Genomic DNA, 19,486 nt, shown 5'->3' on the forward strand with positions numbered 1-19,486 from the left:
AGTAATAAAGACAGCCGTATGGAGCAGGTTTGGGGGAGGGGGGGCTGCATCGGAGATGGACAAGGTGACACATGCTTCACATGAAGGACGTCCCCCCTGGGAGTCTCCGCGCACTTATGAGGTTTCTCTCTCCAGCCCCCCCATCCCCCCCCCCCCCCCCCCCCCCCGAACAGCCCTGCTTCTCATTTCACAACTGGAGCAGCTCTGCGCTGTGTGTGTCTGCCCCTAGGAGGCAGCGCAGACAAGCTCTCCATTCCAAGGATATTGCAGTTGGGTTTAGCTGATGGCCTTCAGACTGATGTTTTGACGGTATTACTGTGCAGCTGTAGAGAAATTTTTCAGTAACTGAATTTCATTCTTATGAAACGTTGCTGCCTGTTCCACAGCGTGCGCCAGAGATGGCTGCCTTAGCTTCTTGTCTTTTGTTGCCGTGGCGTTCTCCTCATCCCCGTGTCTCCTGTGCCCCCCAGCAACAGCGCACCGTGTACCGCCTGACCCTGGTCAAAGCCTGGAACGTGGACGAGCTCAAGGCCTACGCAGAACTCGTCTCCTTGGGCCAGCCAGACTTTGTGGAGGTGAAGGTGGGTCCCATTTCACGGCTGCCGCCTCCGCCCACACCTGCCCGCCTCCGCCCACACCTGCCCGCCTCCGCCCACACCTGCCCGCCTCCGCCCACACCTGCCCGCCTCCGCCCACACCTGCCCGCCTCCGCCTGCCTGCCTGCCCGCCTCCGCCTGCCTGCCTGCCCGCCTCCGCCTGCCTGCCTGCCTGCCTCCGCCTGCCCCCTCCGCCTGCCTCCGCCCACACCTGCCCGCCTCCGCCCACACCTGCCCGCCTCCGCCCACACCTGCCCGCCTCCGCCCACACCTGCCCGCCTCCGCCCACACCTGCCCGCCTCCGCCCACACCTGCCCGCCTCCGCCTGCCTACCTGCCCGCCTCCGCCTGCCTACCTGCCCGCCTCCGCCCACACCTGCCCGCCTCCGCCCACACCTGCCCGCCTCCGCCCACACCTGCCCGCCTCCGCCCACACCTGCCCGCCTCCGTCCACACCTGCCCGCCTCCGCCTGCCTACCTGCCCGCCTCCGCCCACACCTGCCTTTTGGAAGCCAGGAGCGTGGTGCCTTTGCGTAGCCTGATTTCTCCAAGCTCAGACCGTCCCCCGGTGAAAGGAGGATCCTGACATGGCTGGCACTGCTGAGTGAAGCGCTGACCTCTCTGCGTGATCTCCTATTATGGGATGTCGTCTTGGGATAAGGCTTGTGGCCCATCACCTGTAAGTTCTGGTAGCCTAGCAACAGCGATCTCCTGCTTCCTCCTGCAAGGTGCCTCGGATTTCCGGCCGTCTCGCGGGGGTGGCAGGAATGCAGCCAGGCGACGCTGGGCTCTGGCGCTCCGGCCTCCCGGCCTTGGCTCCTCCCCCTAGGAATGACAGCGGGTTCGTCACCTTGATGGTGCGGCTGTCTGTCCTTCCCTTCCGCGCTCTTTTCTGCGCTGTAACTGGCCGCGGCCTGAGGTTCTCCGTCCCTGATGCACGGCTCCTGCTTTCTTCCCTCCCATTTTAATCTACTTTTTTATTTGTCCTTTTTTAAAACGCTACCCTAAGGAACGACTTAAGATTTCCGCCCCCTGCCCTTCCGTTGTGTTAAAAAAAAAATTCAAATAAAAAAAACCTGGTGGTTCCCGTTCTTTACAGCCTTGCTGAGTTACATGGCACTGGTGCGTACTCGTGCGTCCTGGTGAATACTAACGCCTTCTGGTGTGCTGTGTCCGATCTGCAGTGGACGACAGCGATGCCACTGCAGACCAGCCCTACAGGCGTGTAATTATAGGAGTGTTTGTTCTCAGAATGAGCACAGAGGCTTAATGACATCGCTAATTAGTGAAATGAGCGCATGGAGGCAGGGAGGTGGTTCCGGGCTATCAGGGACGGCCCTGTGTGTGTGTTTAGACAGACACTCACACACAGTAACGTGTTCCGGTCAGATGGTGGGTTACCTGCCTCTGCCCCCCCTCTCCTGTGGCATCCCCCCCCCCCCAGCAGGCCCATTCTTCATGAGCTGGCGGCTTGCTGGGTGACAGTCTCTGGCCTCCCTGCGAGTGACGCAGCTCTACCTAGTCACCTTACCCCCCTGCTGTGGCATGGGGGGGTGGAGCCGGCTTGCAGCTTGGGGACCCCCTCTGGCAGGGCTGGGCATTTGGGTGTCTGGGGGGGGGGTCTCCTTTCCAAAACACCCCACCTGGCCTCCTGCTCTCACTCCACCTGTCAGCCTCCCGGAGTGACCCCCCCCCCCCCAGGCCAGTTTGCAGGTGAACACTTGGTGTTTTACCTAACGAGGGACAAAAGCTGGCGAAGCGTTATCTTTGTGTGGATGCTGCGTCATTTGTGGACGCAGAGGAGAAACCTGTGGTTGTGGGGGGCACTCCCTGGGCTTTTAATGGAACCCCACCCCTTCCAGCCTGTGTGCGACTCGGAGTCAGTCTGTCGGGGCACCACAGGGTTTTCACCGGCTGCCCGGCTGGGTCCCGCTGATCTGCTCGTTAAGTGTCTCTCAGTCCCGGCTGTCAATCCAGTCTGCAGCTGATGGCTGCCCCCCCCCCCCCCCCACCACCACCACCACCATCGTGGCGCTTTCCCTGAGCCCCAGGCCCTTGGCAGGGCCCAGGAGGGATGCTTTTATTAAAGCAGTATTCCCGGGCAATTAGCGTGTTATGCGGTGCTGGGCCTGACATCGGGATGGAGTTCTGCTGCAGGGGGTGTAAATTGGGCCTGTGTGTGTGTGTGTGTGTGTGTCAGTCATAGAGGTATGCATCCCAGGCTCCAGTCATTATCATGTTAGGGTTTCTGTGAGGGTTTATTTATATATTCATAATATTAAAATGTTTCTTTATTATTGTAAAGTGTACCAGAATGCTTCCCGCTCTCCCCAGGTGTAAATGGTCCCATGCTGGGCATTCAGGGGGGTGTTTGTATAAATTCCCATCTCGCTTATGGGCAGTGGCACGAATCCCGTAGCTCGCCGTCGATTCCGTAAGGGCTTATCTGTGTCATTGAGCATTATTCCGGATGTGTCCGCAGTCCACTGATAAACACAGGCTGGGATCCGGTGGGTGGGGGCGCGGTATGGGGGTGCTTATGAAGAGCACAGAGCATGTCTCCGTTCTGCTGTTGCTTTTTCCACTCGAGCCGCGGGCAGCCGTGTCCCTCCCCCGACACTCCGCCGCGAGCGGCTCATCCCGCTGACCTTGTTCTCGCTGCGCAGACGGCGGCTCTGAGAGGAAGCCATCGGAGAGGACATGCCGCCTGTCCCGCCTGGGGGGGGGGTCTCGCCATGTGCCCCCCCCCCCATGCCCTTCTGTCCCCCATCCACGCCTGTTTATGTTCCTCGGTCCTTGACACGCCCTTCCTCCCACATGTGAACACGTGTCCCTGTGTGACGTTCACCATGGTCTAGCGTGTGAAGGGCGCTCTGGCATCAAGGCGTGTCACTGATTATGTGTGAAAGCCTGTCTTGTGTCCATCTGCTTTGGGGGGGGGGGGGGATCTGACGGGCCTCCGTGCTCCAGATCGAGAGTGATTGCCGCGTTGGCAGAACTGGCACCCTCTAATTGAGTTTTTATTTTATTATTATTTAAAAAAAAAAAAATAAAAAATAAAAAAAGATTTCGACTCCGAGTGACGAGGAGGAGTGGTATGGGATGAAGATTGCCGTCCTGCTCCGTCTTGCAGCTGCTCCGCACCGGCTAATCTGTTTAGAACTGATTTTCCTCTTTTATTTTTATTTGTTTTATATGTGTGTGTCCTCTGTAACCTTGAAATGCACTACACAATCTGTCTGCATGCTCAGTATACGTAGGATCTGAACCCGGACCCCCAGTAACGGGTCACCCCACCAGTGCACAGGTGCTGGCTGCAGTAGTAATTACCTACACACGCCTCGGGTTCAGATCCCACGCAGGGTCCGGCTGTTGTACCTGCGTGCGAGGTGCTCCACCTGTTGCAGCGAAACATGGATAAATCTGAAAATGGCCGCTTTCGAGACTGAATGTGGGCTGACCAATGTAGCACTAGAGGCTAAATTTCTAAGCATTTAAAGTATCATCACAGATGTGCCAGGGCACTCTGTCAGCAGCCAACATCTCCGGCTGCTGACCCCCCCGCTGTGGAGTGTTAATGAAGTGTCTAGCCGTGTAAGAGGGTCAAGGTGGGGCCGTGTTGGACCCTGACAGTCCTGCTTTGCTTCTGTCCCCAGGGGGTGACGTACTGCGGGGAGAGCTCCGCCAGCAGCCTGACCATGGCCAACGTGCCCTGGCACGAGGAGGTCCTGTACTTCGTCAGGCAGTTGGCTGACCAGTTGCCTGATTATGACATCGCCTCTGAACACGAGCACTCAAACTGCATCCTTATTGCCCATCGCAAGGTAGGCCTGCTCCCACCTTCCAGCTTAATGTTCCTGACCACAACCACCCGCCGTCCTGTTCCACACCACTCCGGCCCGCCGACATCCAGATCCTACACACACGGCTTCCTCCGCCTTCTGTTGCTGTGACTCACTAATAACCAGTGCACTGATTTGACTGGACTCTGACAGGCCCCAGTATTTTAGGGTAAATTATCGTCTTCGTTTAAAACATTTCCACCTGCAGGGGGCCTCCCTGCTCAGGCTGTACACACACACACCGTCTCTTATTTATTTTGTTTATTGGACTGTTCACTGCTTGACTTGAACTGTTTTGGACCGTATGAGAGTGCCGTTCTGTAGTATAACATGGTAGGTGATATTTCTGTTTCGAATTATTCTCCTGTCCTGTGCTTCTATGGCTCGGTGCCTGTAAATGCACACTCCCGTGCCACCATCCTGTTCCACACCAAGCCTGCCCACCATCCTGTTCCACACCAAGCCTGCCCACCATCCTGTTCCACACCACTCTGTAAATGCACACTCCCGTGCCACCATCCTGTTACACACCAAGCCTGCCCACCATCCTGTTCCACACCACTCTGTAAATGCACACTCCCGTGCCACCATCCTGTTCCACACCAAGCCTGCCCACCATCCTGTTCCACACCACTCTGTAAATGCACACTCCCGTGCCACCATCCTGTTCCACACCAAGCCTGCCCACCATCCTGTTCCACACCACTCTGTAAATGCACACTCCCGTGCCACCATCCTGTTCCACACCACTCTGTAAATGCACACTCCTGTGCCACCATCCTGTTCCACACCAAGCCTGCCCACCATCCTGTTCCACACCACTCTGTAAATGCACACTCCCGTGCCACCATCCTGTTACACACCAAGCCTGCCCACCATCCTGTTCCACACCACTCTGTAAATGCACACTCCCGTGCCACCATCCTGTTACACACCAAGCCTGCCCACCATCCTGTTCCACACCACTCTGTAAATGCACACACCTGTGCCATCATCCTGTTCCACACCAAGCCTGCCCACCATCCTGTTCCACACCACTCTGTAAATGCACACTCCCGTGCCACCATCCTGTTCCACACCAAGCCTGCCCACCATCCTGTTCCACACCACTCTGTAAATGCACACTCCCGTGCCACCATCCTGTTCCACACCACTCTGTAAATGCACACTCCCGTGCCACCATCCTGTTCCACACCAAGCCTGCCCACCATCCTGTTCCACACCACTCTGTAAATGCACACTCCCGTGCCACCATCCTGTTCCACACCAAGCCTGCCCACCATCCTGTTCCACACCACTCTGTAAATGCACACTCCCGTGCCACCATCCTGTTACACACCAAGCCTGCCCACCATCCTGTTCCACACCACTCTGTAAATGCACACACCTGTGCCATCATCCTGTTCCACACCAAGTCTGCCCACCATCCTGTTCCACACCACTCTGTAAATGCACACACCTGTGCCATCATCCTGTTCCACACCAAGTCTGCCCACCATCCTGTTCCACACCACTCTGTAAATGCACACACCTGTGCCATCATCCTGTTCCACACCATGCCCCCCAGCCATCCTGTTCCACACCATGCCCCCCCCCCCCCCCCCCAGCTGTCCTGTTCCACACCACTGTGTAAATGCACACCCCCGTGCCACCATCCCGGTCCACGCCGTCCCGTTCCACGCTGCTCCCACCCCGCCATCCCATTCCACGCCTCTCTGTAAATGCACACACACCCATGCCACTGTCCTGCCTGAGAGAGGCAGCCTGGCTCTGCATGCTCACTGCCGCGGTCCTTGCCCCCCCACCCCCCCAGGAGTGTCTTCCTGGAAGGCCGAGGACCAGCGTCCTGCCTCTCATTACCCTGTCCCCTCTTCTCCTGGAGACGCTGGAGCTCTAATTTGACATTTCATCACCTACTGCTCCTTCTCTGACTGCTTTCATCTTCCTTACCCCATATATAAGTTGGGATTTGCGTTTGAATTCCTAATTTACACCTAGAATACAATGGCACTGCAGAATTTCTGTTCTAAAAGCAAGTTTCCTTTCCTCATTTTATATTCCGGAAGCATCTGCCCCCCCCCCCCACCCCCCCTCGTGATGCTCTCTCCCACATCTTTCTGCCATTCCTTCCCCCCGTCGCCTTCCTGCTCTCTGTCTCTCGGGGTGCCAGCTCTGGTGGCCGATGGGGAGCCACTCGGACTTTGATTTTTATCGATTGTGTCAGAGTTGGTTTCTTTGGGGGCGGCTCCGAATCCCTTTCAGGCAGCGCTGAGGGGTGTCAGCGTCTCCTCTGGGCAGCTGAGCGGAGGATGGGGCCTGCCGGCCTGGGGGGACATGCCTATGGTGTTGGCTGTCCTTCCCACATCCCCCTCTCATTAATGGATGGGGCAGCCACTGAGCACCAGGCAAGATATGGCCTGTAGGAGGCAGTGGTAAGCAGGGCAGCTGGTAACGGGTTCTGGATGCCATTAGAGTACCACCAGAATGTTGGTGCCGGGGGGCATGGTTCACATTGCGGGTAATTAGGACAGCTGTCAGTCCCTTTATGTACCAGGTTTTTTCTTGGGAAAGCCTGGCAAGACACAATCAATATGTTCTGTTGTTGCCCCTCCCCCCTCTGATTTTGCGCTTGACTTTTCCTACTGTGAGTTCAGGCCGGTATGCATTTTGGAGACACTGCCGGATTATTCCGATTCCATCATGGCGTCGAGCTCCGGGTTCACTTCATCCCAGGGACCTGGAGCAGAGCGGCCTGCGAACTTCACCGCGGTGCTGCTTTTGAAGCAGGGCTTTAACAGGAGCGTTCAGGTGCCTCTTCGGTATTTTGAGAAGCCCTGGTGCCCTGAGGGCCTTAAAGCTCTTGCATCTAATTTAATCTCTCTCCAGTAAAGGCGCTCCACTTGCCTTTTCATTTTATGGGTCATTTCATGAATGAGATGAGTCCATCTCGCAACTTGCCGTTTCTCCAATCCCAAAATGCAATGGGGCGGGGGGGAGACCGGCAATTTCCACGAGTGGGACAGACTCGCGGAAGGAATTGTATGGGGTGAGTCACACATGACGAGTAGGGAGCTCATTAAATGCTGGATTTGAAGTGCTAAGAGTCCAGGTACAGAGAGGATTGGACATTCGGGTCATTTCCTGGGATGGTCTGGGAGATTGGACATGGGGAGTTACGAAGCTCCCTGAGAGACTGCCCCCTGTGGGGCTGGAGGAGAACACACAGCATCCTTAGCTGTGCAGCACTCAGCATCAGCTTGGATAGGGATTCTGTCCTTTTGGGGGCGGGGTTATTCCCCTAGTGTTTGCTTCCCTGGCAATTTGATTGGCCGATGCGAGAGAAAAGCTTGCTGCATCAGCGCTAAGCTCTGGGCTTTGCTGATGAAAGTGTGTGAAATGGGGGGGACGGTGAATGAAGTTCGGCGCTTCCCTGCAAGATGGACGCCTTTCCCCTCGCAGCCCTGTGCGTGCTCTGATTTCCAGATGTTTCCGATCCGTTAAAATTCTGCACTCCCGTCTTTCTCAGTCTGTATTTCAGGAACATATTGCACAGTAATTCCTTAAAATGACAGCACATGCCCCTGGCCTCCACATGTGCGGGGGCTTCCCAGCCCGTTTCGGCTGCCCTTTGCATGCCTGCTTCCTTTAACGGCTTGATGTGTTTGTCTGGCAGTTCAAGGTGGCTGGCGAGTGGCACACATGGATTGACTACGACCGCTTCCAAGAACTTGTGCGTCTTCATGACGACACCGACAGCCAGACGAGCTTCTCGGCCGAGGACTACATGGCCAGGACCCCCGACTGGGCCGTCTTCGGAGCCTGCGGAAGGGGATTCGACCCAGTGGACACCCGCTTTCAGCGAAAGAACAAGACCAGAGATGTTTCTGGGTGCTGATGTCAGTTTAGTGACTGATCTGCGCCCCTTTCAGTTCAAGATGAGTTTTCCTGGGAGTGGGGGCCATGGGTGTGTTCTTTCTGTTTTTAATCCTGTGCTCTCCTGCCTAGGCGGAGAAGCCAATCTCCACTCTGCTTTTACAGCTCGCTGGTAGAACATTTAGTCGGACATCATCATTTTCTGCTTAGATGTCACTGTCACACATCAGCCATCCCGTCTCTGCCTCCGTGCGGAAGCTTAACTGCTGGATTGCTCTGCTGGGCGGGGGCTTGGTGATCTGAGGGGAATTGCTAAATGCTTGTGCAATTTTTACTCCCTAGACGGACTTGGTTTGTTGGCTGTTATATGCCTTCAAATCCCCCCCCCCCCCCCCCACAGACCTCTCTCTGCGAAGAATCTCAACACCTCCAGTGAGAACACGCTGAACTCAAAGGTCAGCAGAAGCAGCACTGGGTGTTTTTAGTCGTTTTCTTGTAACTGCAGCTGTTCAAACCAAGAGTGCAGCATGTTTTAAGTGAAATAAAGTGCTGATAGTAATTCAGACTTCTGGTCCTTTTATTATGCTGTGTATGTCTGTCTGTGTGTGCATCCCCTGTAACTAGGCTTGGTGCCATTCTCCCATGCCCTGTAACTAGGCTCTGTGCCAATCTGTCATGCCCTGTAACTAGCCTCGGTGCCATTCTCCCATGCCCTGTAACTAGGCTCTGTGCCATCCTTTCATCCCTTGTAACCTGGATTGTTGTACACGGGGGTATTGATGCTATATTCTTGGGTGGGAGAAGATTCTCCCCCCCTCTCCTGCAGTAGAATGTAAGGTAGTTGGTGATCTGGGTTTTTTTCAAAATGCATTTAAACTGCTGGTAAAGGCGCTGCTTTTGTGTAACAGTACAGCCTGTTCCTCAGAACGCACACTTATGGCCCTCGTGTGCTGGACACATTGCTATGGTAATGGGGCCTTCTGTTGGAAGGAGGATATATGGAACCCCTTGATGTGTTTTGACTTGATGGGTTTCACATCAACACGCTTGTCCGGGATCGACCTGCATCGCTGTGTCCCGATGACACCTAGTCCATGCAGTTCTTCAGGGCTTGTTAGCACTAGTGTGATGCGGGATGTGCCTGAGGTAGCTGCTTAAACCTGAGTGAGATATCTCACTTAAGCCACAAACACACACTGCCGCAGATACAGTCACACTTGCCCCCTGCGGCACGGACGGAGCCATCTATTCAGGCCATGTCGGATGCTCTTTTCCTCTGCCCTTGGTATATTACTTATTGTGCTGGGGAGTCGGGGCGTTGCTGCTGGTATCAGATGAATGGGTGTCGCTGTTTATTTACAAAGGGCACACTGGTTCTTGCAGCCAGAACAGTGCAATATATAAGCTTAGGGCTGAGTTTATTAATTACAGTGTAGTGTTTGGTAAACATGGTAATTGTGATGGATGAGTTGAACTTGCAAACCCTCTCATGCAGTCTGATGTGCCCCCCCCCCACCCCACCACAGGCGGTTCCAGCAGACCTGCTATTGTCTAATTAAGCCGGGTGGGTTGATGAGTTTAGTTCCCCCCGGCTGTCCCGCCGTCTAACCCCGGAACTCCATATTGCACTTCTTATTGCCTCCTGGCTTTTTCTGCCTAACGCTCTAAATTAGCTGTGTGAGCGCGGTGGGATCGCCAACGCCCACCCTTCCTGTGATGTTACTCACCGTACTTTTTACGCGCTTATGGCATTTTCAGCTTGAATGGTCGCCAGTCCCACGCTGCAGTTAGTATCTGTCCGGTAGTTTGCTTCAGCAGGCAGGTGGTTTTGTTCCAACCAAGGGCCCTTAGCAGTCGCTAACATCCGCCATGTTTGTTTATCGGTCAGTGTTCGGTATCCATGGCAACGGGGCACGGTAGGTCCGTCCCTTTACGCTGAGCCGCATGGAGGGGTGTGACATGGGACCACGTGGTCTTCAGAGTCGAGTCCAGTATTTCTGTTGGTCTGCTATCTCTTGCTGTGTTTGTCTTTTGGTTCATCTGACCACCATCTTCCTCGCTGTGGACTATCTGCGACAGTCTTGAGGGTTGGGGGGGGGGGCAGAGAGAATTAATTTCTCTCTGCGCTGGATGCTGAGGATGTAGCCTTCTGCCAGGAACTTTCCGGAAGCAGGTCGTACTCTGGGAACTTCAGCAGCCGGAAGATGACCGCTGATACTGATCCTAGCACTGAATGCAGTCTCACCACTCCCTCCCGCCATCAGGCTGATGAAGGCATCCAACCCCCCCTCCCCCCTCCCAATTATACTCGGGACAAAACATATGGCGTATAGGCAACTCTCTCTCTGTGGGGGGGTGTGGATGGCTGCTGCCATAGGGACAGATGGGGATTCGAGGTTCTCACCATCTTGATGCATTTTATATCTGGGTGAGGGACCATTGGTATAAAAGAAAAAAGTACGTAAAAATAGCTAATCCCATAGTGCCCAATTTGTGCATTACATGTATGTAAATTTTCACTTCATTTAAATATTTCTCTTGCCATTCAAATTAGAGGTCAATCGGGTATCTAGCTGATTAGAGAATTCAGATTTCCTCATTGGCGTGTCTTTTAATCGTCTTATAGCTGTTTACTATGTACAAAAATTGAAACAAATTGTGAAACAATGTCAAGGACATTCACTGGCTTGGCAGCGAGAGCAAAGTGGCTTTGAATCCTGCAGTGGGCATGATTACTGCTCGCTGTCAGTGACTGCCTGCATTAACATAATTGATCCAAGTAACCAGTCTGAGTGGGTTAAACTACTTGATTGACAGTTCACATTAATCCCACCCACCCACCCCAGGTGTCCCACTAGCATCTACATGTACCAAAGCTTTCAGAACAGATGTGTCTTCCGTTGTTCCTGAGGTGACTGGGCCATGGGGATGGCGCAATGGCGCTCACTGATGATGCGTACAGGGCAACGCATCATTTCCTGTCCCTGCTGACACCTCTGACACAAGCTCTCTCTCTCTCTCAGGTTTACCTGCACTCCAAACAGTCAGCCAACGAAGATGTGACCCTGAACAAGCCTGGCACAGGCAGGCCTGACAGTGGTGGGGCTGTGAACACGAAGGCGGCTTGTCTGGGGTGTCTGTGCCCTCTGCCATCCCATGGGGTCTCTGCTCAGCGTGCCCGACAGTGATCGGGCTCTGCAGGCGGCTCTGAGAAGGCTGCTTGCAGAATCACTGCTGGCTTAAGAAGAATTACCCATAATTCCCTTGTTAGCTGATGAGAGTCAATTAACCAGAGGGCTACAAAACCGCCGTTTCCCAGCACGTTAGTGTTTCTGAAATTTATGTTTTTGAGCTGGGGGATTTGCATTTTAATGGCATAATAAACTTGAAAGACTAACGACTTGTATCGGATCTCAATAAACGCTACGCATTGCAAATAATTAGTTGGAACCGGTCTTGGCAGCGAGAGATGGCCACAATCGCTGTCTGCCCGCTGGTGTGCTTTTTCATTGGGTCATGACCCAAGATGGTCTTGCAGTGACAGTGGGCCTCACCACGCTAGGAATCGGAGCTGCTCGGCTCAACTGACTTTGGACTTCGCTTCTTTGACTGTTGGGGGCCCATTCTCGCTAATAATCCCGCCCACTGGGTTTAGGGTTTGAGCCCTGGGTGAGCTCTTGCATGACCTACAGCAGCTGGCCTCCAGCTTTCAGTGTAAACTGTTCCATTCCCCACCACAAGGTGGTGCCATGCAAAGTAATGAGGATCAATTCTGACATGCCGAATCTCCAGTGGCCCCTGAATGCTGCTTGTGCCTGAGGCCTTAGAGGGGCATTCAGAGACTGACTGGCATCTTGATGAGGTGGATTTGCAGAAGAATTAGGCTGACAGGGGATGGAAGATGCCCACCCCCCATCCCTGAGGTCACAGCTGGGAACCCTATCCTGTTACGCCCCCTATTGGCCAGGACGGAGTACAGCAGCACTAGTTCCATGCTATGACTTGCAAGTGAAGCTTTGGATATTGGCTCTGCAATGCGGATGATTTTAGTCATATTTCCAGGCGTGTTCTAGGCATGTCCACTGAAAGTTTTTCTTTACTTCTTTTTAGTATTTTGTCCTCTATATGTGTATCATTTGCATAGATAAGACTTATCACTTAAAACATCATGTTCCGCAAGTGATCGGATTGTCCTAGAGGTCTGTTTTGCTCAGTTTGCGGCATGTTGGGGGCGCAGAGACATCAGATGTGATCACAGCAGTGTGACGGCAGCAGTGTGGAACTCCTTCAGGTCTAACATGCTCTGGATAACAAGCTCTGATCCCCACATGGAGCTCGAGGACGACTCCGTCTAGCTGTCATCGTCCCCTGTGTCCCTGGCAGCAGAGGTGGCCGCTTTCGGTCCAGATACAGGTCTTTCCAGCGGCCTGCCATCCACCTGGCGCCATTAAAAGCTAAGCTGGAGTGGGGACTTAGCTTCTCTGCCGGTGTGTCTGGTGGACACCTCCCCAGCAGCCCGTCTCTCCACCCTGTGTCAAACGCAGGCTAGGTGTTCTGGATATTTGAGCAGCAGAGTAGAAGAGGTCTTTGATTAAGAAGAATGATGTGTAAATATGATCCCCCATAAACTCCTGGTGATTAAACGCTCCCAACAGAAAAAAATAATCACAGGACACCATTCAGAAATAGCTGCTGTGTGTGTGTGTGTGTCTGGCCAGCTAAAACAAGGGGTTCCCCTCTTCAGGACCACAGTAGCCCCTTTGCATAATTAATCAGCTATGTGTAACAGCATGATGTTCGTAACAGGGCTAAGAATTAACTTCGAGACGCTGACTTGCACCTTTGGAAATGGCAGCTCCAGAAAAAGTATTAAAAATAAATTGTCTGCTACGTTCTGTGGTCTGCTGTGAACTTTATTTCCCCTGTATTTGACCTGATTAGGGTGCGTTGCAGCTTCAGCTGATGATCTAGTCCCCTTTTGGTACAGCAGTCACACCAGATAGGTTGCTGCTTGAGTATGACGTGAGTGTGTTTTCGGTTAAATGACGTCAAAGAAGTGTCATGTAGGCCTATTTTAACCGTACACATAAGATTATCTGTTTCTTGAAGCTCTGCTGAAGATCATTAGCTAATAGTTGCCGTTTTTTTAAGATATTAACGCAAGATTTGGTATGCTGTCCTGAAAACGAAAACCGTGAAAGCACCCTATCTGTCAATTCAGCCGGCCGTGATCGGTAGAGACATAATTAATAAGTGAGCTCACAAAAACTAACTTTTCTGCGTTAATCATCTCTCGCAGCCGTGCCGTGTGTGCGGCTCCATCTCTGCTTTGCGCCGTGCCTGGGTGCCTCGCCCGACGGCAGCTCCCATCCCCTGCTGCAGCGAGCCCCCCCCCCATCCCCTGATACCTGCCGCTTAGTACGACCAAACTCGAGAATTTGACCCATTTGAGCTGCTGATTAAATTCTGACTATGTATGTGGCGCAATATTTCATTTTCTTAAATGCTTGACGCTCAGCTTTTTGTAGTATTAAACCCATGCGCGGTCTTTGTAGTCTTTCTCTCAGATCAAATGTCATTTCTGATCATTTGTTTGCGCGGCTTAATTAGCTCTAAGATATTGAACGTTTTGTTAGAGCCAATGCGTCTGCAACACATTCCGGCTTCACATTTCGGTTGGATTACCCGTTTAAAGACATTCCATTCTTAGCTGGTGCATGTTTACCTGAAGCAGTGCTGTTGTGCTGAGTATTAATAACAAATACGGAATGTATTTTAACAGCGGGACTATAATATGAGACCACCTCTTAATACACAGCAAGTCAATAACTGAATTTAATATGGTCGTACCTTTATGGTCCTGGAATAGCGAGCAAAAGGCACATTTCAGTTAAACCTCCATTTACTGGGCGCAGAGTATTATTTCTATTTGCTGCGGAAGCGTCTGGTTCTTAGATTATAACCGAAATGTGTTTCAGGTTGTAATTTTATCATCCCAATATATGTGTCTGCGTTCGCCGGGGAGCTGGGGGGGCGGCGGTTGTGCTGAGCGGTTCTCGATCGGATCACCGCTGGCTGTAGTGTTGATGAGGCAGTGCTTGGGAAATGTCTCTTCACGAATGATGAGGCTGCTAAAGCTGACGGAATCCTGTATCCAGTGTGATTTATACAGTATTTCACATCTCACAGTTTTACACCCCGGGATGGGACACGTGCAGAGGGTGATACGGCCGTGCACGAGGGTCCCCCCCCCCCCCCGGGGCGAGGCGCCGCAACTTCAGAGAGCCACGAGCCCTGCACCTTGCAGACTGTCTTGGCACGTGTGCTTACCGGTATTTTCTTTGCCGGTATTTACAGATAAAGCTAGGCTGTTTAATCGTTTCCATTATAAACAGGCTAGATGCCTGTATTGAATTTGCAGCCGGGTATAAATGTCTTTTCTTGGTTCTTGTGCATTAACGTGATGGATTCACAAGCCTGTTTAAACGACCAGTAGGCGTTGTGTGCTTGTGTACACACGACATGGCATAATATGTGTTTAATGTTTCGTGTAACACTAATCACTGCACCTTGCTGCTAAATAGTTTAATTTGAATTAAACTCACTGTCCGTTTCATGGCTTGACGGGGGACATGATTGCACTAATCGGTCTGCCATCATTTGTTATCGTATAGCAATGCCAAGATGGACAGATCTATATTCGCTTATCAGTTTATCTGTTAATTTATTAATTATAATTTTTTTTAGCAGGAAGCGTACTCGGCACGCGGGAATGGTGCTCCCTCTCCTCTGCTCCGCTTCGGTTCCTCGGCGGGCGGCACCGATCAGCCCACCGGCCGACGATGAGCGGCACAAACGTAACAGATCGTGGGCTGCATCGGTTGACTCATGACTATCGCTCTCTTCGCGGCGTTATATGGGTTAAACCATACTCTGATCGCTTACAGGACCGGTGATAATTGGAAGCTGGGATTTTTTTTGTGGGGATTGAACGGAGAACGCGGGTGTTGGGGGGGATAACACCCAGAAATAATTCGCAGCGTGTATTTATGTGATCTGAGCCATCTAGTGATTCAGGTTCATCTCGTCCTGAGGGTGGGCGTCAGAAATATCTCTGTTGGTGCTTGGATTATTAAGGCAGTCGTGGCTAATTAAGGAAAAGAAACATTTTTTTTCTCGCCCCAACCCCCAACTTGGGAAATGGGAATGGCATAGGATGAACAGGGTCGTTACAATTGACGGGAGTTGGAACAAGTGTGGAACTTCGATTGCTTAGCTGGAAACGGGGGCATTAAACATGCCCAGTGCACATGGACTCGTGATCGGAGAGGGGATCGCGGCAGTGATGGAGCAGTAGCGCGAACCTCGGAGAAAGGGGCATGATTTATCTCTCCGGCAAGATCAAGCACACGCCGACGCCTTGGCACTAACCCTTCAAACCGGACTCCGGTTTCGCTGTGCCTTGGGGTCTCGGCGACGGATCTCGACCATTCACTTTATAGGAGACGGCGTCCGTTTGCGGAGGTAAGTAGCTGAAAGTGCGGCTCAGTTTGGACCGTATGCGCAACTCCATGATCCGCTGATTGATCCAGATACTGACCGCGCCAAACAGCTGTCTGGAAGTGCCCCGAACCGCATTGTTATTTCTATTAACCCTAACAGCAATTTTCACCTGTTGTCAGTTCAACTAGACCATTACCTTTAATAGCACTAGGAGTGGCCATTTTTATCAGCGAGGTGGGGGAATGAACCGACTCCTTGTGGTTCTTTTACGGGGGTCTGGCTTTTAGGGCGCTCATTTAATGGGATGCTGTTTTGCATTATTTTATTATGTGAAGCCAGTGGCTGAAACCGCGAATAATTTACAATTTCATGCTGAATTTAATACGCGTTCTGCACAGTAACTCACCAGCCTGCCGCTGAAATCAGAAAATGAAGTGAAGTAAAAAAAAGCTCATGTCTGATGAATCTGTAAATACAGATGTATATTCGCCTAAATAGAGACGCATACTGGAAACCTGTGATAAGTATTTATATACGTGTGTCACTGTTATTTATATATATGCATTTATGTTTGTACACGTATAGTTGTATCCTTCTTGGTACATTTAGGCCAAAGGTTTCATTTAATTTATTAACGAATTAATTGATAATCCATTTGTTTTATATGGCTGCCGCTAATGATCCGCCTGGGACCGCCGGTTATTTTGGAATTCTTCTTAATGTTGTGCTAATTAGTAAATCATTTCATATTTGCCAATAATGACAAAAGTGTCAGGTCCAATCACTGTCATAATGCATTGATATGAATGAGTGGTTGTGCCCATTATGTATACGGTTATTCATGTGTATGAACGTTTTGCATGTGAATGTTAGAAGGTCACTACTCAGGATCTGGGACAGGGGACTGACAGTGATGGGGGTGAAGTATTCCAGCCCCCCCCCCCCCCCCCCCACACACACACATGGATGCTGTGTCTTACAGCCAGGTAAACAGTGTGACTGTACAGCTGGGGCACTGCGTCTCTGAGAGGCAGCAGGTGTATACCGGCCGTGGGTCTCCTACATCGTCAGTGGAGCAAGTGGATTTATAATCCAGGTGTTCTGGTTTGGGTTGGGGGGGGGGGATAATACCCCCCCCACGGCTTTCCAGCAGGGCAGATGCTCAAATGCCACACGTTGACCTTGGACAGGAGGTTCTGAATCTTCCTGGGGTGGAAGGTGGGGGCCACACAGGCTGAGCCTGGATATGCTGCAGTGTTGTGCTGACTGCGGGGGGGGGGGGGAGATATAGTGGCAGGAACCTCATATCTGTAGGCTTGTCTTGGGGTGATGGAAGACCCACCCCCCGGTTACACAGATCTCGTACTGCACATGGTCCGAAATGAGATGTTAGATTCCCTTCTTTTTTTGTTGCATGGATACGGTCGACATGCTGCCATATCAGCACCCAGATTGCTCCGGGGTCCCTGTGAGTGTGACTCATTTGTCCTGTTGCAGGGCCAGCAAGTCTGGGACATGACTGAGTTTTCATGGCCCCGCTGCGAGCGGATGTGTTTCCGGCTGCTTACTAGCATGTTTTCTGCCCTGAGGACCTTCTCTTGTCTTCCCAGGTTTTGGGCTGTCGCTGGCCCAGTCTTGCCACAGCTCAGTGCGGTTTGGTGACATTGCCTGGGAGTGCAGGTCACAGCAGGAATCTGAAGAGGAGACACGTGACCCTGGTTTTCTCAGGGATTCTCGGGGGTCTTTGTCTTCTTGAGCCTGTGGACTTTTTTTGTGTTTTGTGAACATCTTATTCAGTTAGCAGAGTCTTTTGTCCTACGTGACTTATAGAATGCAGGGCAGCTAGTCCAGAGCAGTTGCGGGTTAAGGGCCTTGCTCAAGGGCCCAATGGTGACATCGCTCTGTCGACTCTGGGATTTGAGCCGACGACCTTCCGCTCGTGGAGCCACACATCACCCCATCCCTCCTGCCTTTTGGGTGCTATGCGTGAGATTCGACTTCCTTTTGATTGTTTCTGAAAAACGCCACCCCAGCTTGCGTAATGCTTGTTTTGATCCCCTAAATTACTCCCGGTTGCTTGTTGGGGGCTAGCGAGCTGTCGGGGGGGGGGGGGGGGGGGGGGGGGGGCGGGGGCGCTTTAATGCCGTGGCTGTGAGTGACGTCCCGGGAACGTGTCGCACACACACTCTCCGTCGTCCCCGGATTTGCTGAACGTGAGGTTTTCTTTCTATTAAGGCACTGCAAATTTTAAAAGCTTTAAGGGCAGCCGTGCAGGAAGATGTGGCGGTAGGTAGTTGTGGCTCATTCCCCAAACCGCGAGCGACGGTGGTCTTTTCTGGGACCTCGTTGGTATGTTTGAAACTCGCTTGCGCTGATGACCTCAGCGGCGTGGCGGCTTGGCCCCCCTTGCCATCTGTTCTCTGCAGTGCGTCACGGCGGCCGGGCCGGGCCGGCACGTAGGGTAGCATTGCGGCCCCTTGGGAGAGGTGGCAGCCGCGGTCAGTGGCGCCGGGTCACCTGACCTGTCGTCCGTAGACTGGCCAGGCGGCATTAGCGCAGACGGCGACCATGGCGTGCCAGGCTAATCTCAGCTGGCGCTTATGGTCGCTCAGGTCAGCCTGACCTGTCAGAACTTTGATGTCCTCAGAGTCGTTTACTTTAATTTGGCGTATCGCTGCCCCTCGGCTGTTAGCCTCTCCTGTACAAACCTGTGCTGAGGCTCCCTGTCGTGTTTGACCCCGTATATCTTAGAAACAAGCAGGATGCCTGAAAGCCAATCAGTCCTGCTGTTAATAGTTCAGTGTCAGAGGTCAGCGAACTCTAGAGGTGCATTATGGGCCATGTAATGTATGACAGTTCCTTGAGTTGTTAGTGCTGCAGACGGCAAGCATTTCCATGGGTAATTGACTCCCAAACCTTGCCGTTGTCTTGCTTTAATGCGTAATATGAATCTGCAGCTGTCAAGCAGTGAGTTACTGATCTCTACTGTGTCGCACGCGAGCCACAGCGGGGGGGTACTAATCCATTAGCGTTTATAGGGATATAGGCTGGCCGTCACATGTTAGTCTGCCACAGGGTGGTGATCTGCCACGGAGGGACGCTCTGCTGTACTCTGCTCTGCGAGGAAGGTAGTGAACAGTGTCGCCTCCCGCTTGCTGTTCGGTGTGACGCATAGTGGGCTTCATGACTTCTGCTGCAGCAGTTAAAGGTTTGCTGCTTTTTCACTTTTTCTTCCCTCGTTTGAGTGGGTCTTGATGCGCGCCTCTAATCACCTCCGTCAGGTGGGATTATGCTGTGTCGCAGGAAATCTGGGAAGTGGCCCCAGGCCAGTCTGATGTAGGATTCTTGGGCCAGTTATCCGGGCCCCTGGATGTGGGGGCTGGTTTTGTGGGGGGCAGTGAGGGAGCTTTGAGTCCATGTTATGATCTCATCTCCCCACTGGGGGGACCGGCCGCCTTTCCTGAACCCTCTTCTGGATGCCTGTGATGTTGGCCGGGGCTCCTGCTGGATCTTCTGTTCTCCTGGCCGCTGTTGCCCCTCTGCCTGCTCCCCCGACCCGCCCGCTCTCCCAGCCCGCCCGCTCTCCCGACCTGCCCGCTCCCTGGCCAGCCGCCTGCCCTCTCTGGGGATTTGCAAATGTGTTCCGCTCTGATATAGGAGGTATAAAAATCCC

At 52.8% G+C, this 19,486-nt stretch overlaps 2 protein-coding genes across 4 annotated transcripts in view; both read left to right on the forward strand.

Annotated features, from left to right (window-relative positions):
- Window positions 1-13,150, forward strand: part of tyw1 (tRNA-yW synthesizing protein 1 homolog (S. cerevisiae)) — a 32,652-nt gene extending 19,502 nt beyond the window's left edge. For 2 of the 3 annotated variants that reach the window (XM_023818044.2, XM_072701122.1), the window contains exons 14-16: window positions 471-581; window positions 4,252-4,419; window positions 8,111-8,869. In XM_023818044.2, coding sequence (XP_023673812.2) covers window positions 471-581; window positions 4,252-4,419; window positions 8,111-8,332 — 501 coding nt within the window. In that variant the 3' untranslated portion in view covers window positions 8,333-8,869. Of the gene's footprint in view, window positions 1-470; window positions 582-4,251; window positions 4,420-8,110; window positions 8,870-11,333 lie in introns of those variants that run through there. The other variant, XR_002839031.2, reaches the window with a different exon arrangement.
- A 2,004-nt stretch (window positions 13,151-15,154) lies between these two features.
- Window positions 15,155-19,486, forward strand: part of LOC111847174 (calcium-binding protein 8) — a 32,321-nt gene continuing 27,989 nt past the window's right edge. The window contains exon 1 of the mRNA XM_023818134.2: window positions 15,155-15,834. The gene's annotated coding sequence lies outside the window, so the exon portion shown is untranslated. The remainder of the gene's footprint in view (window positions 15,835-19,486) is intronic.

The sequence above is a fragment of the Paramormyrops kingsleyae genome, chromosome 17, assembly GCF_048594095.1.
Source record: "Paramormyrops kingsleyae isolate MSU_618 chromosome 17, PKINGS_0.4, whole genome shotgun sequence".
NCBI lineage: Eukaryota > Metazoa > Chordata > Actinopteri > Osteoglossiformes > Mormyridae > Paramormyrops > Paramormyrops kingsleyae.